Source organism: Acipenser ruthenus, chromosome 6 (assembly GCF_902713425.1).
Source record: "Acipenser ruthenus chromosome 6, fAciRut3.2 maternal haplotype, whole genome shotgun sequence".
NCBI classification, from domain to species: Eukaryota; Metazoa; Chordata; class Actinopteri; order Acipenseriformes; family Acipenseridae; genus Acipenser; species Acipenser ruthenus.
In genome coordinates this window covers 30,352,298-30,378,609 of record NC_081194.1, presented here as the reverse complement: position 1 = coordinate 30,378,609, position 26,312 = coordinate 30,352,298, and the positions used below count along the sequence as shown (strand labels likewise).

Sequence of the window (26,312 nt, the reverse complement as noted above, 5' to 3'; positions counted from 1 at the left end):
CTGACGCCAACCCTGACCCCAGTGAAATTAGTTTACATTATTTTAGCTACTGGTCTGGTCTGTAATTTCTAATTCTAATTCCCACAAGTACATTCATATACCTTTAAACAGCACTGTTTAAAAAAGGAGAGAAGACCTTTCCTTATTAACACTATACCAATCCTAGAAAAGCATGTACCCCTTTAAACAGGGACCAATTAGGTGTGTGGAATAAATGTTTTGTAATAATGTGGAGTGTTGCAAATGTAACATAGTTAAAGAGCCCAATTTTGATAAAGGCTTGAAAAATGCTTGTGTTGCGTCATGCCATAGCTCCCATGTTGTCGCTGCACACTGCCACAATTTGGTTAGCACTAACAAATCCATGGAAAGTGGGAGGAAGAAAGGGTGAGAAAAAGCAAGAGAAACTGACTTGCCCTTAAATGTGGAATACTTGAGTATTGTCAAATGTGGATTTTTCAATAATAATAAAATAGACATTCATTATTTCCACTGTAGTAAACATCTCACCACAAGAGCTTATACTGGGAAGTACAGAAGCTGTATCTGTATAATGTGGCCAGTGATTTAATAAACATTACCGATGCTGTGAAAAATATTGATTTGAAACAAACATTAACAAAATAAAAAAAGAAATACTTCTCATGCTTTACACTAGAGGTCATTTTTGCTAAGCATTTTAATTTTGTTAATGCAGTTCTTATTTTAGTGTCCCTATTTGCAGAATGCCCTTGCATATTAAAACCGACATTAATTGGATATGTGCTTATAATAAAATGAATCAGTTTGGAATTAATTCCTTCACACAGGTATTAAGTATGAGCTTTATATCATTAAAAAAAAAAAAAAAAAAAAAAAAAAAGTTGATTGATTGATACCAGACATAAAGAGCAGCACTAAATGTATCAAGCCTGCACATCACACAACAGAGCCTTGTATACACAGTACAAGGGTACTAGCCTGCAGATGCAGAACACATCATAAGCTGTATTGCAGATACACTTTACGATACTGTGAACATGTAAGATACACATCAGGTTACTTTGGCATTAAGGTCTGTTGCTTGTTTTGGGACCCAGGCTTATATAGTAAGCCTGCTTTTAAATGAGCAAGGTGGTTTAATAATTTGCTTTAAGTATTGATGGCATAATATAAGCTTACTTCAATAGGTGCTACCTTCATTCTAAAGTATATTGGTAAAACTTGGGCTATATAAAACATACATAACATGAAATCTGGGATGGCAGGAAACACGGACAGTTTCTCAAATAGTAGTAGAGGACCAAGTCCCTTTTCCCCCAGCCTGTTAAAGTTTTCAAAACACTAACCTTACCCCTTTCCCTTTCTCTAAACGCAATACTAATATTTTTTTTTCCCCTAAGCTGCTGTAAAAAGATTGATTGGACCCGTTTGTGTAACAACCTTGCCAAACTAGTTTCTTAATTTGTTATTAACCTAACTTTGTATATACTCTACATGCAATCATATAATACAAAAATATTCTCAAATATATAACTAACATTTATACAAATCTAAACCCACAACCCATACACATACCTTTAGTGATAATTAGTACATAAATAGGAAAAGTATGTTATTATCATAACCCTGGTTCCCTGAAATAGAAATGTAACAATTACCAAATGGGTATTAAGCTCTTTAAGACCCGAAACCTGAATAAGATGCTCAGCAGAGCCTCTGTGACACAGTCATGCATGCCCCTGAGTGTATAAAGTACTGCACGCACAGATCTCAGCGTCATTTTTCCTTCAATCATGGATGCAGCAACCTTGTAGGTTAATGGTTACATTTCTATTTCAGGGAACCAGGGTTATGATAATAACCTAACGTTCCCTTTCAAGTACAAAATGTAACCATTACCCAATTAACCAATACCCAAGCCTGACCGGAATGCTACAAGGCTAAGCCGAGGCCGCCTTGTGTGTTACCATTTGGAACCCGAGTAACAAGAAGCTAGGGCTAAAAAAATGAGGGAGAAACTCACCTTTATGACTGTGTTGTAAGGGTCGACTGAGAAGCCGTCCTTAACGCTAGTTCCAAAACCAGGGTTTTGAGGATCCATGACCTAAGTCTGTAGAACCTAGTAAGGGTATGGGGAGTAGCCCACACCGCCGCTCTGCAAATGTCCTTGACAGATGCACCCTGGAATAAAGCCCACGAAGTTGTCATGCCCCTGAAGGAATGGGCAGTGAGGTTTTTGGAAGGGGCAAGTTGGCCAGCTCATAGGCAGTCCAGACTGTGTCTGCTATCCATTTGGACAACCTCTGTATAGACAGGGCTTGACCATGGGACCTTGTCCCAGAGCACACAAAAACATTGTTCTGACTGCCTACAACTTTTCATCCTATCAACGTAGTACACCAAGGCTCGCACTGGGCAGTGCATATGGAGCTCCCATATGGCATTCTGTAAGGTGTCAATAACCCTATTGGACATACCCAGACAGTTCAAATGCAGCCATTCAGGGGCCAGACCCACAGCAACAGGTTAGAAGGGTCGGTATCCCGTAAGGTCCCCCGTACCTGACTAATCAGGTCATGGCACTTAGGCAGTCTCCACGGCTGGCCGCTCAGGAGCTGCATAAGGGTTTAAAAGGGTCTCATGGACCAATAAGGGGCTACTAAGAGCACCTTGGCCCAGTCCTTGCCTGATTTTCTCCAGACAAAGCTGGAGCAAGGTGAGCAGTGGAAAGGCATATAACAGTTGCCTCTGCCACTGATGTTGTAAACCCATGAAATGGGGGGAGGGGTACTGTTTGATGTAGAAAGCAGGGTGAGTGAGGGAAGGGGATTTGTCACAAAAAAACATGGGAAATCAGGGAATCAGGCATTTATTAATTGCTTCTGCCCACTCACATTTAAAAGTGAATTTACATGCATGATTTGATAAAATCTTCTTTTTAATGTCACCTTCACTTATCTGTACATTACACTTTTGGAAACTTTACGTAGATTTCACAATAAAAAGTAATTTAAATACAACTCCTGCAGTTTACAGGTACAGTATTGTCCTGTTAAGCAGTTCAAACTGAAACAACTTCTCGCACATTGACACTTGTAACAAGTGAGCATCTGTGACAGTGACTTACTAATCTGTCTTCTTACCACCTTATTATACATTTTGTGTTTGTCCCATTATATTAAATTAGGCTATTCTAAACAAACTGCTTTTATGCTATATGGTATATGTGCAAAATATGATATTATTTGCGGATACAGTCGGCGCTTTATAGGGACTCCTCGGAAGAAGTAAAAATATCCCGAATAAGCGGCTGTCCCAAATTTTGTTTCTAAATGAAAAGAAAAAGAATGAAATCACATTATGATTAAATGCTTAGTACATAATTTAAAATATGAGTCAATTGTTTTTTGTTTTTTTATTCCTAAACAAAATGAATCGCTGTTTTTTTTATTTCTACATGAAATGAAAAAGAACAAAATCACATCTTATCACAAGGCGAGGCTCCTGCGATGTTGACACGCCAACCTTCTTTGCAACAGCAGCCTGAGAAACCACAGGAGACTCCAGCTCCTTCAACGTGGTTTACGCAATTTACACAAGTCACATCTGTGATCCCTTTTCTTATCTCCCTTTTCATACTGGGGAGTAAGGATTATTTTGCAAATCGAATAAACACACATATAAAAGCATGTATTGTGAATACAAATATTTATTTGAAAAAAAAGTGCACACAGGAATGAATACCTTAACTTTTTACACAATAAACAACATGGCCTTTTGCAACTCCACTAACCCCAAGGTGCCAAGGTCCGACTGGAAATGATATTAGTAGATTCACGCGACAAATGCGTAAGGGAGGCAGCACCTGTGTTGAAAACTGGAAGAAAGTGGGCGGCAAAGAAAGCTGTGGAGGATGCAAAGGCTGCCCTTCGAATAGGTGATATCATGGGGCAAGTTCAGCTCCTCCTACATTGCACAAGGCAGCCCCAGCTCAACGGAGGAAGCTGGTAGTCAACGAGGTCCAAAAGCAGGAGGAGAGGATGAGGTGCATAAAGGCCATTTCCCAGGCCAAGCAGGGAGAATGGATGAAATGGGAGAGTGTGGAACAATGCAAGATTGGCTGGCAAGACCTATGGTGAATGGAACAGAGCAGGATCAGTTTCCTCATCAGGTCAACATATGATGTTCTCCCATCACCACAGAACCTAAACCTCGGGGTAGGAGAGGATCCCTCATGTCCTTTGTGTTCATCACCTGCAACATTAAGGCAAATTTTGACAGGATGTAAGGTGGCTCTTAGCCAAGGATGGTTTACTTGGCGTCATGACCAGGTGCTGCGATGTTTGGCCTTAGCATTGGAAGACAAGCGTAACATGACCAATAAGTTGCCACCTGTTCCATCAAAACATTACACACAAGACAACATTCCTCCGCCCAGGAAAGCAACCACCAAGAAAAGGTGTTAAAACCAAACCTCGCCCAGGACAACTGGAAGCTGCTAGAGACTGGAAGATGTTGATCAATGGCTTATTTTTCCACCTGAGATTGCCACCACTAACCTTCGACCAGACATTGTCTTGTGGTCTGGATCAGCACGCCTTGTTCATCTGGTAGAGTTAACAGTGCCATGGGAGGATGCTGTGGATGAGGCGTATGAGAGGAAGAAACTTTGGTATGCTCAACTAGCTGCTGAAGCGGAACAGCAAGGATGGAGAGTCCAGGTTTACCAAGTGGAGGTGGGTTGTCGAGGATTTGTGGCACACTCTACAACCCGGTTTCTCAGAGATGTCGGGTTCAGTGGTCAAGAGTTGCGTCGCACAGTGAAGAATTTATCTGAAGCAGCAGAAAGGAGCAGCAACTGGCTGTGGTTGAGACAGAAAGATTCTGGTTGGGGATCTCAAGCACAATAGAAAGAAAGAAATGTTGATGTACGGGTAAGTACGCTGGGCTGAGTTGTGTGGGGGACGGAGGGGGGTGATGCTGGGATGCCAGAATCTCTCTCGAGCCCTCTTCAGGTGTCGTGGGCTAGTCAATGAAACACAGAGGATTGAAGGTCCCCTACTTAGCTCAATCCAGACGGTTGTCATGCCGATGCGCTGGGGAGACCACACTGTGGTTGATCCCCAGAGACAGCATCACAGCCGTCGTGTGCTGATGCACTGGGGAGGCAAAATGAGCTGATCCCTGGAGCAAGCATTACACTTCAGCCGTCAACACCAGGCAGAAGGATATCTACATCATCCGATGGAAAGAAACGCAAATGGATGGAGATGCAGATGGATCACATTAGTTTACTGTAAAGCTACGTCTTAGCTGGTGCTTATCTTGGCAAGAGCCGAGTTCAAATCAGCATGAAGTTTTAACATCTATTCTCACGTAATGGAAATCTTGTTAGTTAGGGCTGTTTTTTTTTATTTTTCTTCAAAGTAATAAAATGACTAATTTCACTGCATTTCTAAAAATAGTCTAAAAATAGGTATTTCAAGATATTTCACAATTAAACAAAATTGCGTTGTCACATTTTATAATTGATCATTTTCTCTACAGTTATTATACAACAAATGTTCATAAATATTTAAATGCTTACCTGTAAGCAACATTGTAAATGTTTAGCTTTTTATGTCCACCTTTTGAAGACATTCTATTTTAATTAATCGGTGAATTATCAAACAATATCAATTGTCACCTTCTTGTACTGGACAGAGTGACCTTTATCAAAAATATTTCTGATCTTTGATGCAGCTAGTGTCATTTTCATTAAAGACATTTTAAAGAAATCGTCCAGCTCTATATGCAGTGTTCAATTGTTTACTGTAAGAAAAGTAAACCGGCTTCCTAAATGCAGTGTAACAGGTAGTGCGTCAGTAAGGCAAACATTTTCTGTGTTTATTTTCAATATGTATATTTACACTATTCTTTCAAAAATGGGAATTTTCAAGAGGAACTACAGAGTATACAGCAATAGCCGTGAAAAAAAAAATACAGCCTAAGGTCCATGAAACACTAGGCAACATTTTCCAGCAACTTATGAAGCAACTTCTTGATGGGTACAATCTTAAACAATTTTCACCATGTGAATAGTTGAAGCCACAACATCTAAACAAAAATCTTGATATGAGCGCTTTGTGAAAATTACTTGAAAATGAGCCCTATAACAAGTTGCTCAAAAAGTTGCCTAGTGTTTCATGGGTTTAAGCCACAGTTTCTGTTATTTGTATGTTTTTGATTAAGATCAGGATTTGAACATTTTACGTTGAACTTTTTGTGCATTGGTCCACATTTACTGTACTGTATTTTGTTGGATTTAGTTTAATTTCCTGTATGATCAAATTATAACATGTGGTTATTTAATTGTAGAAGATGGCCTTCTATAGTGACCTGATCTTCAGTATGTAACTACAGTAATACATGGAAGATTTTGTGCTCAATTTAAAAAAGTCGGGTTTGTACTGACCACAGATTAGTTCTTTTAATCAGACCACTACAGCACATCGTTATGTACTCTGCATTTGCGATTTCATTTTCACTTGGACTGTCTGTGGCCACTGTCCTGGGTGTGAACAGCATCACTGATTCCGGCACCTCTGAAGCCATGTACCATAACATTCGTTTCCACAGAGAGATCAGCATCAACCTTCATTAGCCACTTGGCTGAAATTACTTCCGGTTTTTACATATTGCATTGCAGTACAGTACTGTTAGTGCAATACCATTTTAGCAGCTATTAATTTCACGAGTTCTCGTGCCTCTCAAAATTTACAAAACAAGATTTACAGTAGCTAAACTGCATATTGCATTGACATCTATATTATCGTGGAGAATATTGCACCATTCTTCAACATTTTTATAGATAGCCATGGCCACCACTGTATATATTCAAATAAACATTTTCTTTTTGGCTTATTGCTTGAAAAATGTTAACACAATTATACTGCTTCAAAATGAATCAACAGATGAAGGCTTTGCATCTACTGTTGACCTCAATGTGCATCAACTACACTGCATTTGAAAAGCCCTGATCAGATTTGCCTGTAAAGTAGAAATTGTTACACTGTACAGATTAATTTTGCACAATCCGTATGCAATGATTACAGTATGATTTTATAGTTGGAGCTCTAAGATATTCATTACACTCTAGTCTTGGTTCTATCCACAAAGTTTAGCTGTCTCATTTATCAGCCAAACCATTTTCATATAATGCATAATATTCATGTGTTGCCTTAAGCAGGGTTTTCTTTTTTTTTTTTTTTGTCGTCCAGTATGTGTGCAGGATTCTGTTCTGGTGCTAGAGATACTAGATCTGGTTAGATTAAATGTGGGACTCGGATTAAAGGTACAGCAATACAAAATTTACAGAATGTTGATGCAATTTTTTTTATTTTTTTTTTGTGAAAATACTTTGTGTTTTTTCAAATAGAGACAGAAGAATATGGGCAGTTTCTTAATTTAGGATCTATAACATTAGAGTATCTTAGAAACATACAGTACATATCCTCCTCCAATAATATTAATTACATAATAGAGGTCTCATGAAAAACCATGTTCCCATTATCAGTACTGTAACATACATTTACAGTACAGCAGAACCTATCACATCCGATCCCGTAAAGCCCCTTTCACACTGGCACTCCTACCCGGGTCACAATCCCACGTGGTCTGAAACCACGTACCTGGGTCATACCTCAGGATGTGGGTTGACACGCTTTGAGCCTGGTTGAGCAAGACAAAATGCATGGCTGCCGTTCGTAAGCTGACGAAATAACATACAGCCACTCCTAAGTGAAGGTTTCACTTCCACAAGGAACATTTCTGTTTAGCCATATTTTTGTTGATTGAGACACACCATGAGCCAGACTGCAGCAGGGATGAAGAAACATTTGCTCTAATCAACATTTGGGCCGATGGTTCAATCCACAGAAGCTTGGATGGAAGCGTCAGTAACAAGTTGCTTCCGGGGCACGGATACATGCATTGTGCACTTGCATCTGTCACCCTGCTTTATCAAAAGCAGTGTGAAATCATGTAGCCGACCTGCATGACACCGGGTCCTGACCCGGGTAGAGCATGCCAGTGTGAAAGGGGCTTAAGATACAACACCCTCTATTAACCAATGTCAGGCGTCATTTACATATGCTGCTACCAACTGAACTGTACAGATGGAAACTGATCAATGCACATTTTATCATGGGTCTAAAAGTTAATTCAGCTCTTAGAAGGATAGAATGGATTCAGCTGCAAATTTAAAAAAAAGAAAAGATGGTGTGTTTGGGAATTCAGTAAAACAAACTGACTTGTTTAACCATGTTCAATAAAACAAGAAACAAGAAAGTAAGGGATTAATACTGTACTGTATTGTTACAAGGCTAAAACAATATTTTTTTCAGCAATCTCCAAAGCCAGTTTGTGTAGGCTTTTGTTGGTTTTGTGGTTTTAAACACCATTTCTGTCCCAGGTTAACACTCACTTACGGCGCAAAAAGAAAATAAATATCGGATTACTTTCACAGGGACTGAGAAAGCACGGTAAGAACTGTTTTTGGAATACTGTTTTGTAAATTGCCAAATACCATATTAAAGTGATTTGTTTTGCAATCATTTGCACTGATTTTCTTTGTATTGTGTATGTGCAGTACCATACTTTGATGTTTTAGACCCAGTGCTGTACCTGCTGACATTGTTAATTTATAATGCCCCGACTTCCTCCGAGATACGATATTTTTACATATCCGATGGACCCCGGGAACCAATTAAATCGGATATGACAGGTTCTACTGTACATGGGAACAATTCCTATAGTTATGCCTAAGCAAGTTTTCAAGTTGGGTGAGCAGTTCTGAAGACAGTGTTCATTTGCAAATCCTAGACCACAGTAGATTACCATCATTTTAGATTGTTTTATCCTCAAATGCAACTGAAAAGGAACTTGCATATCATCAAGAATCTTGGCAGAAACTGAGGACTGCAGAATTTAACATGGATTTGCACCGTCATAGTAACATGGATTTGCTATTTTAAACTGTGTGGGGAAATGCTTGGAACTCATCAGTTTAGTTTTTAGACAAAATTAGTCATAAAATTAGACAGAAAAAATGGATTTTAGCCCAATTTTGAAGCATGTGCAAGGGGAAATTATCTGAGGAACAAAATTATTGAAACTACTCAGAATAACAAATGAAGTTATTTCTTGGTGTTTTTTGTTTGTTTGTTTTTTTATAGTGTTACGACTGTTTGTTGCCATTGCATTTGCTTGAACATACAGCTCTTAGTTCATTACATTAAGAATTGGCAATAAATAAATAAATAAAACTGTAGAACTTGTTAAATGTAGAACAGCTGTAAACTTGCAAATTCACAAGTCAGGGTTGCAATAACTTTTTATTTGAGGGCAACTTGACTCAGAGTTGTGCTGTGCATCGTCACTACAACCATTCTAGTTTCTGTTTTTTTATTTATTGCTCATTATAAATACTATTTAGATGTAAATACACCCACATATCAGACATATCATTGTGATGCATTATCCAGCACATTATTAACTAGAGAAGGCAGTATTGCAACATCATTTTATACTACATTTTCCAAATGGCACTGGCCCTGTACCTGCAATAATTAAAAAGGAAGAGGAAAAAACAGCCTTAGCTGTGGTTGAAAAAAAGCAATTATAGAGGCAACATTAAAAATGCCAGACACTGGGCAGAAGCAATTCTGCATCAGTTTAAAAAAGTGATTGATGAAACTCTAATCTGAGCCGAAGGAAAGGTTTTGCGGCAAGCCATAACCACTGCAGGCACTTCATTAGCTGCCATAATTAGCCTGGTGTTTCAATTTGTTAGCACTGGTGGTGATAATGCAAACATCAAAACATGGGCCTTTGGTCGTCAGCATGAGGAGGTTGATGAGGGTCCCTCATCAAGTCTACATTAACTAACAGACTAATTGCAGTGGATAGCAGACTACACAGCGATTGTCCCCCTGTCTGCCCGCATTACTTTTAAAATATAAATACTGGAACATGTAAAAATTACATTAATTGTGGCCGTTGACTAGGTCAAAGAGTACAAAAATACAAAATCAAACCAAGTTTCAGTGTGGGGCTAAGCATGTCCCCCTTATTATAAGATGGGTAAACCAAATCTACATAACGAAAAGGATAACTTAATGAACCAAATCGTGTATTTGACTGCCTACCATGAAAAATATGGATTTTATTTTCATGACGGTATTTTACATTACTGTACTCTTCACCTCCCTTGTTCATTTCATCCTTTCAAGTAAAAGCAGCACTACAGTAGCTGTACACAGTCCGGCGTCAATGCCATGCATTGGATTACTATGGCAATGTGGTCAAACTAATACCAGCTTCATGATTGGTGAATTCTTCATATTGTACAATGACATTTCTACATACTACTAACGTACAGTGTGTATAAAGAAAAACACAAAAGCTTCGGTTTTGTCATTTCAGGTTTTGCAGTTAATGTTTCTCCCATGTTTAATACCAGTATTTTGGGATTAGAGGCAGCAAATTAGGCTATGGGAATTAATACACAGTCATTTTAATTGATGAACTTGAAAATGTTGCTGAATTTGTCATTCAACGTTGTTTTTAAAAAATCTATTTTGTCAGCGTGTTACTTTTTTTGCAGTCAACACAGACCATTTTAAAACTACTTGTTTCCAGCAGAAGTTTGTTACATTTTTAAAGACTGTTTCAATAGCGAATCAAGTTACAATGTACATTGACTGAATGTAGAGTTGACTCAGTAGCTAGGCTAAATGTTAAAATGTTTCAGCCTTGGTTTTAGGCAAATTACACCAGTAGAATATAATGTAAATAGTAAATATTATTATTTTTTTTTTTTTTTAATAGAATGGCGGTTTCGTGACACTCCGTGAAATTATTATTATTTATTTATTTTTATTTTTTTATTGTCATTCGTGAATTTCTTTTAAAAACACAGTGAATTTTCCGGGCTCATAAATGACTGCTGCCAAAATGCACTTCCCTATCAGCTGATTTCTGACATTTCTTTGCGCCCAAGTAAGACCAGTTTGAAATCAGTCTTATTTGTGGACACTTTTAGGGCCGGCACTGCTCTGCCCATGCATATAATTAAGGCATGCCTTAAAATGAATGGCTAATGAGTTGCGGAGCACAAGTGTCATGATACATACGGGGCAATTTTAAGGCCAGCGTAAATTCGGCGCTATGGCGTTAATGCTGTCGCAAACGCTTGATACATGTCACCATAGTATTTTTTAGAAATCTTCAGCACTAAAAATCTGACTTTATTCTATCAGATTCTATTCTAGATATCTTCAAATATTTAGAGATATCTGGAAATTATTTAGATATCTATACATTCATTTGAGATATCTCAAAATGATAACTTGGCTTGCCATATGCTAATACTATGCAATTACTTTTTTTTTTAATTATTGTTTTGCCTACTCTGCTTATCATACCTCTTTGTACATTTTGTTTAACAATGCTTTCATTTCATTTTATTTTTTTAAACTTGCACTTCTATTTTTGATCCTTTTGTTTCTCTTGGTAGACTCTGAGGGGGGTTATGTGTTGAGTCCATAGATTAGAACGGAACAAATTGGATAGGTTCACAAAAATGTATCTTTGATTTGTTTATATAGTGTATTATATTCTCAATATTCTCCATGCAAATGTATGCAGATTACTAATTGCAGTTTGGATGGGATTTATCAAATGGGCTATTAATCATTAACATATATGCAGAGCACAATGGGGGTGGGGGTAGATTGTCCTGCAAATGTGCACATTTTAAATGACAGATAATATTAGTTTAAGTCCTGTCGATGTTAACATTTTGTTCAGTTTATTGTGATTTTATGGCTAGTCTAAGTTAGTATGCTTGAAGTGGACTAAACCACTGCTATGTTTTAATTGACCCAAAAGTCTCCAATCCATCTTGTAAAAATATGATATTTATCACAATTGTTGTCTTATTCTCTTCATTTTATCCCAGTTCTATCAATATTCTACTAAGGGGCCGCAACATGTTGTTGTGTAAGTAACAGAAACCATGGCAAGCACTGCTTTATAACAGTTCATTGTATAAGGTAAGTTTTTTTTTCTTAAGCAATAAATTCAACGCTGTTAAGTGATGAAAGTTCAGATATTAATATTACTAGAAGTGTGTTGGAAAAATCATCATAGTCTTAAAATCGCCTTATCGGCACTAGATTATTTTCCTTATATAACTAAAATAAATATAAAAAAATACTGATAGCTGCTGAGAAATGTTAAACAATGACTAAACCGGCCCTTAGAGTTTTTTCAGGTGTAAATGTAAAAGAAAAAAAAAAATTTGTAATCAGAAATGCAGTTGGAAATCACCATATCCATCATTATCTTTCTCTGAGTCAATGTAAAAAGTGATGGGCAAAGCAGACTCATTAAAAAGCAGGTTTCCCTTCTGTGCCACAAATGCACAACTCTCATTCGTAAACAAGGAAGGGAGGAGAAAGCAAGACATTCATCAAGTGACAGACAAATGACACTGGATTGCTAGTTAGACAGCGTAATAAGTACCATCTAATTTCCTCTTTAGATTCAATTTATTTTTCAAAGCACTGGATCATCATCAAGGGACAGTGCTTTCCCACAGAGAATTTGAAGAGTTGAAAATCAGTCTTTCATAAAATATATAACTAGTTGCCTTACAAACCTTTTGTGCATAATTGTCAGCAAGTTAGAGACATGTGTGTTAACTTTTGAAATACATTTTTCACCATGCACATTTTTCACCATGCATATTAACTACAACGGGCTACATTTTCATTTTCATAACTGTAAGTTATAGTTCTATATAAGATTTAGTTTAACAGTAGCTCAATGATAAGACGCACCTGCCAGTGATCAAGCAAGGCAGGTGTATATAAGCAGGTCAAAATGTTTGTAGTCTGTCTGCATGAAGCCTAAGTACCCTGCGTGTTCACTGTGAAAAAGAAAAAGGTGTTTAGTACCTATATGGTTTATAAGTGATGTTGTGTTGAATTGGTAAACGGCTTAGCCGTCCAGTTCATAGCTAAGACAGTGCAAAGTTTAGTTAGTGCTCTAACTTGGACCTAGTCTTTCGTTTTGTTTTGTTCATTTGTTTGATCTGTGTGAATAATAAAAGTGTGCAAAAGCACTAAAACACAGTCCCTGTGTCTGGGTCTACTATTTAAAGGGCGCAGACCAGCCTTGGCCGGGACACTTTACCACAGTACGTTAAACAAAAAAAACATTTCACGTTCTTCCATTCAGGTACCTCATACACAAAAGTGAACCTGGTTTATGAACGGTTTGTTTTTATCTACCTCTTAAAAAATGTAAAACATATAAAAGAATAAAACGTTGTATTTTTTATTAGGATTTAAGGTTCATGTATTTGTGTAAGTTTCAGTATTTAAGTTACCATTAGGTCCCAAAATGTATTAGCGAAAGTAAAAAAAGTAACAAAAAATGTCTAGTAGGCTACCTACCGTATGTTTATGCTGATCGTGCTGTTTCAGTAAAGTGTTCTCATTCAAAGCCTCCTGTCTTTGTTAGAGAAGAGAGCACAGTTCATGTGTTGTTGTGATAAACTAACGTAAAGCTGCTGAAAGAAATCAGTCTGTGTCCAGTTGTTTGATTTCTACAACTTGTCATTCAAACCGGAGACTAGTTTGCTATTGCTGTTGTGGTTACTGTATTGTTGCTGACAGCAAAAACTATTCTCACTTTTTTTTAATATTTGCTATACTAAATTTAAATAGATAGACTGAACATATAGGTCATTCAGAGGGCATGTACTAGAACACAGACTTTCTTTCATCAAGCAGAAAAAAAGGTAAAACACATAAAGGAATACTGTATTTACGTATTTTCCGGCAGATTGATTTGGAACAGTTTGAAAGATAACATTCAAGGTCCTTTACCAGAGATTAGGGACCTCATATTGACAATTCAGGTTAAAAGAAATCTGCAATCCAATTTCTAATATAGCATATAGTATACCAAGCAGAAATGTGTGTTAAATGTTGCTTTACAAGTCTTTGGATTCTGTTCAGTTGAACAGCTGGGTTGTAAATACATGTAAAGGGGATGAGCAATTTGATTAGGGTTAACAGAACCACCACGGTAATGTTATTTTGAAATTGTATGTACTTATTAGGCATTTAAGACTAAAACAAAATATTTCCCTTTATGTACTGTGAAGGACAGGGCTAAATAAAGGACTTAGCTAATCAAAATAAGAGACAAAACAGTGTTAGCACAAGAGGGGTGAATTAAATCAAATGGAGCCGCTAATAGTTGTTTGTTGTCTGCTTTAGAGTTTTTGTTGTCTTTCCCCACTGTGTCACACGAGGAGGTTCCAAATAGGTTTCCAAAATGTTTCTGTGGAAATATTATCAGCGACACACAATGAAAAAGTAAGTGTAATCAGCACAAAGACCAGCACAACAATGTTCAGACCAGCTGTGCAGTCTAATGCATTACTTATTATATCAATGTTTGTTTTACAGCAGGTTAATGATGTATTACCTACAAGCAAGCGACAATAAATACAAATCTAGATTGAAAACAATATGATGTGACCTCCAGAATTAGTGGAAGTTGCAAAAGGGAAACGTACAAAGTTTGAAATTAAGTAGTTTTACAAAAATGTAGCTATTAGTTTATTATCAATGTATGTATGATATTTAATATATTATGTAAACACTAATATTTGCATTTTAGAATAATAATTACTGCACATATTATGTATTTAGTATTATGCATTAGCATGAAATGTTTTTGTGAATCATGGCACAGCATAATGTGAATGTCACTATTATTAGTATGTCTACATAAATGTATATGCACTGAAAAATAAAATTCTGAATAATTACAAAATGGCAGGCAGTTTAGGTATGTGCCAAAGTCACCAGCATATCTTACTTAAAGTAATATTTTAATCGTTATGATATCACATGCACCCTTTTCTATACCCTGTGTGTACGCATGGCTGAACTGACTTGTGTTACATCTCTTTTGTTATGCACAACTCATTACAAAACATGTACGGCACACACAAGAATATAAGAGTAAGAGTATATGGTATGTAACCCAGCAAATAACAAATCTGAATATCACATGGTTTCAGAGCTATGAAGTTGTAACTGTCAGAAATTCAAAGGCATTTTGATGTATTTAAAGCCAGATAGTTGTCCATCACAGCAGCTCAAAAGTGAAAATCAGTCATTAATGAATGCTAGGGTTGAGCTTGGGCTGAGGGCCATTAATATATTAACCTGTATTTCTGTAGTATATACAAGCAAAGAATAAATTAAGAAAACTTGTCTAAACTAACCGTGTGTGTACTATGTACAGTATAAACTAACCCAGTATTTGTTCTTTAAAAAAAAAAAAAAAGCACCATTAATTTAAAAATTAAGCTTTAAAAATGCTGTTATGCAGTCACACCACTCACAGGGGATATGCACTTTTATATCAAGTTTTATTGTTAGCTGCAAGCCAAGCCATTGCGTCAAATTACTCAAAACTGCTTGCAAATTGGCTACTGTGACACATTGACATTTTTAGCACAGCCTACACTCCAAAGACAAGTGGAGCAGTTAACCTGCTTACCCATGGCAAGAGGTGCTTTGCAGAGGAAACCATCTCCTTACTCAATTGGGCATGTTGTACAATTGGATGTTATGTTGAGGGCACTTGTTTTTGGACTAGAGCTAAAGTGTTGGTTATTATAGCCTCTACGTAATTGTGCACAGCTAAGGTATATTTCATCCTGCTTGGGGTGGAAAAGTACAATTACCTTAAGCCAATGCTTTTTTAATCCATTGTAAAGTTTGCCACTTGTAATGATCCCCTACACACCGAACATCAATTATAATAATCATAATCACGGTTGTTAAGCTGAATGCTCATTACTGTCAGGATGCTGGTGACAGCAGTTTCAATCACAGGCTGCAATGGGCAGGTGCGTCCACGGTCACACCCAAGTTTCTGCAGACATTGCTGTGCTACATTAAATCTATGATGGCTTCCACATCCCACCCCATTTCAAAGGCTGCAGACGGTAAAGGTCAAATTCATGTCCTGTGCAATATGCTTAGTTTCTCTAAACTAATTCATTGGGGTGTTTTCATGCAGTGCAGGTAACAATTAAATGCCAAGTGGCATTGCAACACGGGTTTAACCATTAAAATGTTTAACTGTAAGCTGCAGTGTTTTTTTTCCTTCTAGTTCACTAGCACCACATTTTAAAGCAACAAAACCCAGTTAGCAGGCATACCTGATAAATAATGATAGTTAATCATCTCAAGCCAAAATAAAGAGCCATATCAATAGAAAAAGTCAACATTTTCAAATGCTAGCTGCACAAGGTATTACAGCTTCTTTTTCTCCAATTTTAGACTTTTAATCTATTATTGACCACAATTATTTTTGTAGTTAATACATATTCTAGGAGTTTTAAGAAACACATTTGTACACGTATTTTTTGTTAATCTTGGTTGTAAGTTCTTATTTTTTTTTTATTATATCTGATTGTAACGGGGGAGGTCTGTGCTGACTGTCTGGCGCATGCGTGGTTCTGCAGGGAGAGGGCAGCAGCCTCGTAAGATCCGTCTGTCAGTCATGGCGATGACACGGAGAGGTGAGGAAGAGGGTGTGTGGGCTTTCCCTCTCTCTGAGTGGCTGAGAGGCGGGCCTTGGGGGATTGCTCGGCCCATAAGAACTGCGATTGGTTATGCATTCGGGGGGCTGTGATTGGGAATACACAAAGACGCTGACTGAGAAGGCCAGTGTAAATATAGACCAGGCAGGAATGCCAGTGGTTGGAGAGAGCAATCAAAATAGGCAAGCACGGCTGAGGAAGACAGCCAGCCTAGAGAAAGAAAATAATATAGAAAATAAATTGTTATGTACCCAAGGGGACGTGTGTAGTGATAAAGGAACCCTGGCCACTCCAGTGTATAGTGCATAACAGCGTAGGACGGCGACCCGAGCTGACCGGCTTAGCAGCAGTGGGGGCACTGCGTAAGCAGCACCTTTATTTTGTAGTTTTATTACTGTGTTTTATTTTCCCTTTTCTTTCACCTTTTGTTATTTATTATTTCAGGGCACCTGTGAGTGTGCCAGTATTAACTGTTTACCAGTATAGGTATTTCTGTGGTCCTGTTTACCGTTGCTGGTATTCAGGCCATGGACAACAGTGCCCTCTACAGGCTAACAGAAAATATATAAAATAATAAAACTGGGCACGAGTGCAGTGTTTTCAATTAAACCCTCTATCTCCTGTATGTGTCAGTGAATTGTCTACCACCCTTCCAAACTGATTAATTAGGCAATATTTGTTTTTACTCTAGATACAAAATTGGATTTGGTCTCAGGGCTACCAATTATGGGCCAAATATTCAAACGCCTTGCGAAAAAAGTTGCGTTTTTGAGTGAGATTTAAAATAGATGCTGCGGTAGACAAAATGGGTTTGCGAGTTGTTCTCTTGTAAGTGCTTTTCCCTCAGATTTGGGGGAGGTGTCATGAATAATCCTGCAAGTTCACCACCACGAGTTAAGTACAAAATTGAATTTGCTCGTAAATCACTATGTTGCATGGAAATCACTTAAGACTGGTTACACTCCTCTGAATTACTTAGCAGGAAGTATTTCAGGACAATCTCTGTTTCTAGTAAAGAGTGAACATGGCTTTCAGACAGCAATATTTGCAAACGCTAGCAGAGCAACAGAAAAAGAGGAAATATTGTGCGGGTAGAATATACAGACAACATATAACATTCCTTGACTTTTCTACTGAAGAAGACAGACCTTAGTCGATTTATACTGTAGCATGCCCGGGGGCAGGCAGCAGCAGGGCTGTAGTGACGTAATTACCAGAGACATAAGCCCGATATACGCTTCTTGCAAAGGAGCCGGCTTTTTTGTACAGTGGTATCGGCGCTATGCTTTAGTGTGAGAGGTCCCAGGTTCATGCCCGCCCTCCGCCTGTTTGTGGATTGCTTCGCCCTGTGTGATGCGCCTGCCTGTGTTAACCGAGACTGCTACAATATTTTAATAATTACATTTTGGTTTATTTCCAACTCAAACATTTAATTTATTTGTGGTTTATTTTAAACAATACTAATTACCAGTGCTTAATTTGTAAATAAATAAGTGTTGGGGCGCAAGCGATAACAATAATACCGTTCTTAAGAAGTGCACATTCAAAATCATAACACGTTTATTTGAAAGAGTATTGAATAAATTAAAGGCAAATGCAGGACAAATTATATATATACATAGGCACGTAACCCGTAGGGCAGAGGGGACAGTGCCACCACCTCTTTGGTGGGGGACAACTATGTATTTTGCCCGTCCACTTTTTTTGCTCTGTGTATATTCACTATTATTCTATGTTTTGTTATGGTTTGGCATTTAAAGTGGAAAGGCATTCAAATGACTCCAGAAGGCCGACAAAACAAAAAAAAAAGATACACGCACCCTACACAAACATAAATAAATAAATAAATAAATAAATAAATCTCTAAAGTAATTAATATGTCCCTGGCAGTGGACTGTCTCTGTTTAGCACATGCAAGAACTTGCAGAATGGATAAAACTGTGTTCAAATTGTAAGAAAATGCACTTGAGTGCAAAACATTTAATGACATTTTTAACTTTCATAGCTGAAGAGGTGCTGGGGTTATGCCTCGTAAAGCCCAAATAATGCATCTTCATTTTGCAAAACCTTGCGATGGTTATATACCTCGAGAGAATTGCGGTTGATTTCCTGTGTTAATTCATGTTAATTTATCAATTTCCACAGCGCTGAAGATTTGACTCACTTGTGATTTTACGCAAAACATTCGCAACACTAGCAGAGTTGCGAAAAAGATGAGGGTGCTCAGGTTGATGATTGTGTGTCATCAGTGGGCTGGTCGACTGATGCAGCCTTCCATGCAAATGTCTTTCATCTAGATTATTATTTTTTGCTTCTAAAAAAACTGGAGTTTAACTCACCTTCTTTCCTTTCAGTTTCTCTGGGTTTTCCTCTCTGAAGTGTTTGGTGCCATAGTCGACATGTCCAAATTTGGATGATGTGTGAAGCATCAGCTCATGTCTCCTGCTCTTGTTTGCATTAGAGAAATGATGGAATCTAAAAATAAGACCAAACAACCATTAAAACAACTTTTAACAGATGAAATCTGGGTTAGAACTGTACCACACCTTAGTGTGGATATCCCAGAGGGCAAAATAGTAGCTATCTGGTATATGTATGGTTTACATGTTTCCTGTACTATGGTTTCAAAGTTAGAATAAACTGTCAGTGGGTGAGACAGTCCTAAACCACTATTCCAATGGCATCGTTATCTGCAACGGTGTACAACATTTTTACAAACATTTTATTTTTTTATCTAATCCACTGCCAATCCAATCCCACTAATATTTCATGCATCAATTTCTTTTTAAAATAACATTATAACATTTAGTATATTTAAAAAAAAAAAAAAAAAAAAAAAAAGTTTTTTTGATAACACCAAACAAAAGATGGTATAGTCACCGGCATTCAAAGGTACACTATTCTTATATTATATTTACATATTTTTGTTATGTTTTTATTTTATTTTAGAGAAGCGCACAGTATATATTTTCATAACCTTTTAGAGTAACGAGTCGACACAGGTTTTTAATTGAAACAAATGTGTTAATAGAGCAACAGGTACTTAGGGGGTGATGTAAGTATAGGCGCAGTGCAAAGAATTGAGGATGCAAAATTCTAATTGTATTGCAGCCAGGCAATTATTTTGCAATGCTCCCTATGTAAGCTTAAGAGCAATGTAAATTACTCAACACACACACATAATGATCCGCAATTATGATAATGAGGGTCTCAATGAGCGCATCAATCTATTTAGCGGCCGCACTTGCAGAGTTAGGAGTACAGACACGAAAAATACAAACCAAAAAACACACGGAAAAGAAAAGTTTTTCTGAGAGGGAGCTGAGAGTCCTTACGGCGGAGGTAAGACCCACCTCATGAAACAATGGTGTTTGAAAAAGCCTTGATCAACATCAGTTATGCTAGTATCCTTAGTATGACATCCCAAAATTTGCCTAGCATTCTGGAAAATGTGGATTGGGCTATACCTCCAGACATTCCAACTGTGGTCTGAAAGGAACCAGAGGCTAAGTAAGTTTGTCATCTTGCCCTTTTCCTCCGAACATGTTCCTGTCTCTCCTCAATAACAGCCAAGTGTCACCGCATCAGGAAGTGTATCACAGCAGCCATCCTGAACCAATGACAAGTCTATGCAGGTGTGTGCTTGTGGCAGAGCAAGCGCTCTACCTGTAAATAGTGTGTGTGTGTGTGTGTGTGTGTGTGTGTATGTTTTGGTGGTGGTTGGCAGGGATGGGGTTAATTCCTGTCCCAGCCAAAAACTTGTGAGAATGTGGCTGCTCCTATATAGAGTAATTGGTGATAATTGGGAGCAGCCACATCATATAAAAGGAGAGCCCAGGGCTCCATTAGGAGAGAGACTACCAGGGAGTTGGAACCAGAGAGAAAGTACAGCGTTTTCACTTATAAAAGTCTGTGAGTTTTTGGTAACCGGTAAACAGCTTAGCTGTCTGCTATAGTTTAGAACGGCAACGTTTAGTTAGCACTTCTGGAAGGAGTTAGGTTTTTGTATTGTTTGATGTTTGAAATAAAGATACAGGCCAGCACTGTTTTTTATTTTTTTTATTTATTTTTTATTTTAACCTGTGCTTGTTGGGAGTACTGTTCTTTTACACAGACAATTGAAGATGGTCCTGCATGTGGCAAGCTCAACCCAGTTTGTCACATTGCTTTTATACAGTCTTAGTTACTTGCTTCTACAATGGTTTGCACCTTAAGAAGAGGTGTAATGTTTTTAGAGGGTCAGAAATTGCCTAAGTGCAAGGCAAAATCCTTACATCACATTAATGTTTGTGTCTACTTAGTATCCAGATCCCGCCCAATTCCATGCTCATTTGAATGCATTTCAATATAATTAATGTATTAATGATGGCAAATTTGATAGCAGATGCAGAACACCAGGTGAACACCATTCTTTATACACGCTGCATTTTTAGGGGCTGGTAAAATCAGACTATACGGCTGCAAATCAGTTTGTGTGCATCCTTACATCACCCCCTTAATGTAGTAACTTTTAATTGGCTTCTGAAGAGCTGAGATATTGAAAGGAAGTTGGATGTCAATCATATCAAACACCCACCTTGCTTGACTTGGTTAACAAGTCAGAAAGACACATAGTAATGTTATCTTTTGCTGTTGAAGCCACATCCTAGGTCCTTATTTAAGGAGTAGAACCCAAAGAGGACTTTACCTTCTGGTAAGACCCACCTCATGTAGTGAAATGTCCCGAGCTGAAGGAGAAGGCATTTATAATAAATGACAAGGGCCTTACCAGACAGTAAAGCCTATTAAATCACTAGGTCATGTGCGTTACATTACCAGCGGTGGACAATGTTGCGTTGTGGATATTGAAACTGTGTTTCTATCTACCTCTTAAAAATGTAAAACATGTAAAAGAATAAAGTACCAGTAACTTTATTTTTTTAATTAGGATTTGAGCGCAGGTTTGTGTATTTGTGTAAGTTTAAGTATTTAAGATACCATTAGGTCCTAAAATGTATTAGCAAGTAGCCTACATGTGTTAATAATGCAGTGTCACAAGGCTGGCTGAGTGGTGACACGTCAGACCCGGAAGAAACACACAGACAGATGGTGGTGATGAGTAATGCTGAGTGCAATGGTGGCACTCAGCGTTTATTAAACGAAATAAAAGGTTTAAACAGACAGAACACAAACAGGACACGGCACTTACGCCAAAATAAATATATAGACAAAAACGGACTAAACAGTAAACAGACAAATGAACAAACACGGTGAGCAGATACTTTAACTATTATTACTATTATTATTCTTATTCTTATTCTTCTCTTTACCTCCGTCTCCAATCCCGTTCTCCACTCACCGAACACCCAACCCCGAGTGAATGAAACGTGCATCTATTTATACTGTTGTGCTGGGATTCAATTACTAATTAATTATTCACTTGAATCCCAGCACGTGAATTAATTAAGTGTACTCCCGTGACCACACATTACATTTTAACCAGCACGTGAAGTGATTTGTGCCATCCTCGTGCCTAAATACAAATCTACATTTTTAAATCACTCGTGTTACACAGACCCATTTATATCCCGTGTACCAATGACTATACACCAACATTTACACACGCAACATACAACATATAACACAAACTACGCACAAGGGCGTGGCCACATTGCCACATATACCCCCCCTTGTGCGCAGCACACATGGCCTCAACGGCCACCTCCCCCCTTAAAAACCCAGCAGTCCAGGACAAAGTCTCGGGCTGAGAAGGGAGGCTTCAGTGGGCCCATGGCTGGCCATGCTGTCAGCACCCCTGCTGGTAGTGGCACGGCTGACAGCATGCTGGTCCACTCCTGCAGCGAAATTGCTGTGGGGGATGCTGGTCTCCTGACCTCTCCCCCTTTCTTCGTAGCCGGTAGCTCCCTTCTGTGGGGCTCCGGCCACAAGAACTCCTGCAGCGAAACTGCTGCTGGGGAAAGTGGTCTCCTGACCTCTCCCCCTGTGGGGCTCTGGCCACCGTACTCCCTGTGGTGGAGGTGCGGGAAGCAGAGACAGCTCCTGCTGTTCTGCTCCTGGCAATGGCGGAGGCAGAGGCAGCTCCTGCTGCTCTGCTCCTGGTGGTGTCGGAACCAGCAGGTATTCACCCTCTGCTGGTGGAGGTGGGAGGGGCAAGCAGTCCTCCCACAACAATGAAGGTGGAACCAGCAGGGATTCACCCTCTGCTGGTGGAGGTGGCGGAGGCAGAGGCAGCTCCTGTTCCTCTGCTCCTGGCGGTGGCGGAGGCAGAGGCAGCTCCTGCTCCTCTGCTCCTGGCGGTGGCGGAGGCGGAGGCAGCTCCTGCTCCTCTGCTCCTGGCGGTGGCGGAGGCAGAGGCAGCTCCTGCTCCTCTGCTCCTGGCGGTGGTGGAGGCAGAGGCAGCTCCTGCTGCTCTGCTCCTAGTGGCGGAAGCGGTGGAGGTGAGAGCAGCGTGTAGTCTCCTGGTGATGGAGGTGGGAGCAGCGTGTAGTCTCCTGACGATGGAGGTGGGAGCAGTGTGTAGTCTCCTGACGTTGCAGGGGACTGGTGCAGCTCTGCCTGTCTTGCAGGGGACTGGTGCGGCTCTGCCTCTCTTGCAGGGGACTGTGGTGGAGGCAGTGGTGATGGGGCGGATGCTGGCCACTCAGAGGGAGGCTGTGGCGGTGCTGGCTCCCTCTGCTGTGGCGGCTGGGCTGGTGTGTGCCGTGCTCCCTTCAGCAGCATAAATAGAGGCTGCTGGGGGACACCGGCATCCTGCCCTTCTCCCCCCCAGAAAAATTCAGGGGGTTGAGCCTGTAACTCCTCCCCTTCTGGCTCTTGGGACGGCAGCAGCAGGTGAACCAACAGGCATGCTTCCTCTGCTGGTGGACACTGGGACAGCAGGCCTTGTTCCTTGTATCCACATGCAGATAGATCTATTAATTCAGTAACAGTTGCTGTTGTGATTACTGTATTGCTGCTGACAGCAAACACTATTCTTATTTGCTATATTAAATTTAAATAGATAGATTAACATATAGAAGAGGGAAGGAGGAGGCTTTAGTCTACTTTGAAAGACAGTATTCAGGAGGGCGTATACTAAAATGAAGATTTTTCTGTCATCAAGCAGAAAACGATGTCCTTTTACCAGAGGTTAGGGACCCCATATTGACGAATAAGGTTAAAGGAAATTTCTGATCCATTTTCCAATTGACAGCTGTTCTAAACAGGCAGGTCTAAAAGTGGAAGAACATTAAAACAGTAATGTATTTGTAATACTGGAGTTTTTATTGTTTTTATTCTAGAAGAATTACATGTTTAATTTAATAACTAGCAAGAATATATGCTGCTTAAATTTGGTAGCTGAAGATATTTTCCAAGTCAAATGCTAGTGTATATAATGGTTAATTTAAAAACAAAAGCTGTAATAGTGTACAATGATATTTGAGTGAAAGGAAGAAGTTACAGTTGGTAAGTGAGAGGTTCTGTGTAAATAATTGTAACCTAGGAAAACTGCCAACTGTTAATTACAGGGAAGTTGATTTAGTAAATTGCACCCAAGACACATTTTTTGAGATGAAGTAGATTTATCCAACATGGAAAGTTCTGTCTGTTTGAGCTCTCAATTCTAATGGGCATTAACTTGGCTCATTAAAGACAAACAAAAACAAGAAAACAAATCTTGGCATGTTAACAGTAAATGTAAAGCCTTTTCAATTTGTAAAGTACAGTATAATTGGTAGATAGACATGTCTTTTCTACTGTACATTTCCTATTTGTTTATCATATTTGTCTACCATTGTTAGATGCAATGTAACAATGTTACAGCAGAAACACAATCCAGATTTTTTTTTTTAGAACATCCTTTAACCTGCATTGTGGTTGGAAAGACATGGTATGGAAACGTTCCAGATGATAAAGGACCAAAGGCTTTATGACCCAAGATTCACATGACAGCGTTTTTAATAAAACTGAAAATCCCCATCTAAATAGTTTATGTATGGAAGTGGCACATTTTTTTAAACAGTTGAGAAAACGGGGACACTTAAACTGTGTACTAGTTGCAGAACCCATGTTTATAGTATTCGGTTCTGCTACAGTTACAATTACTGTATTACTCAATGATAGTTATGTCTGTTTCTGTAATATTGTTCAATTTGGCATTTTAAAAATGTATAATGGACCTAATGCAGAGCAACTGCACACAACTTAACAATGTATTCTTCCTACAAAAAAGTTGTATAGGACCATGAACATGTAACATTGGACTAATGGCAAGCCCAGGTCTTTCTGATAATCAACCTTCTGTGTTTTAGGTACACTGCCTTTTGTCTGATATCAATGATTCAATGTGACAAACATACTGTTTTCATGGAATGGCCCGAAAGAAATTGGGTGAGGAATTTACATTTTCAAATGCATAATTGCTTTCAAAACTGGGCAAGTAGTTCCCAATATATAGTCTTCAAGCTCTCAGCCATTCATGTATCAGTACTGTGAAAAGTTGATGACAGTGAGATATTTTCACAGTATAAAAAATAAAATAAAATAACATGGAGTTCCAATCAGATGGAAAACAACTTGAAGTTAGGAGTGCCCTTACCAAGATTCATGATGAGTTCTTAAGAGATAAAAATGTTATCAAGATGGGTGCCTACATTCAAACCCTGTTGCCGGGTATATTCCTGTCCCACAGGGGGATAATAAATATATGTATTAAAATAAAGTACAAGTGAATATAAAAGAGAAAAATTAGGCAAAATACATAGAGCTGCCACTTTAATAACATTTTGCAGACCTTCATATTCACTTGAGGCAAGTGGCTCTCATAGAAGACAGATTACAGTGCAATCCATGCTAATGTGCATATGGGATAGACATCACCAAAAAGAAAAAATAATGTGGTCTCAATGTCCCAGAAAACTCAAAAGAGGTGCTGGTAGCCAGCTGTTCCACTTACTGCTTTCACCACCTGTATTTTAATTGAGTATTTTTATTCATTCAAACCCATTAAGTGAAGCCTGACTTCTCAGGTGGCAGTGTGGACCATGCAAGGCTATCTTAGCCTTTAAACTTGAAACAAAGAATAAGTTCAGTTGATCTACCTCTAGACTTCACTTTAAAAAAAAACTGAATCTAGCCGTATTACTGCGGTACTATATGGTGACCAGCAAGCAATGGTACTGAATGGTAAAAAGAACAATAATTTTCTGTGAACTGATGATTTTTTTAAAATTTATTTTTAATACATTGGAAATGATGAATCTAAGCTTTATGTTTTTGATTGAAGTAAAAAAAAAAGTGTTTTGTTTTAAGGAATAAGTTAATGTTTTGCTATTAAGAATACAATTTTGTCACGGAGATCGTGAAAATCATGAATTTGAACAAAAGTGAAATATTGGAAATGGGAAGTAAAAACACATTTGGTTAGGCACTGCCTTTATTTCCTTTAAAAATGAAGTATGTCATGCACTGAAAATTACAAATATGCGAGTATCTATAAACTGTTTGGTTGTGTTTGCAAGCAGCATTTACGTGTAGCTATGTAGGTCAGCGAATGAGATTTGTATTTAGTAGCTGAGCGAGCATGTAAATGAACACAGATAGTATGTCGGTTGTGATCTTCACATACATACAGAGCTTGTTGATTTATTTTTTGAAACAAAGTGGGCTT

At 38.5% G+C, this 26,312-nt stretch overlaps 1 protein-coding gene across 2 annotated transcripts in view; it reads right to left on the bottom strand.

Moving 5' to 3' along the window:
• The window catches only part of spata17 (spermatogenesis associated 17), a 120,229-nt gene that overhangs the window by 10,412 nt on the left and 83,505 nt on the right, over positions 1–26,312 (bottom strand). For both annotated transcript variants that reach the window (XM_034017008.3, XM_034017009.3), the window contains one exon: positions 19,003–19,138. In XM_034017008.3, the coding sequence (XP_033872899.3) occupies positions 19,003–19,138 (136 nt within the window). The remainder of the gene's footprint in view (positions 1–19,002; positions 19,139–26,312) is intronic.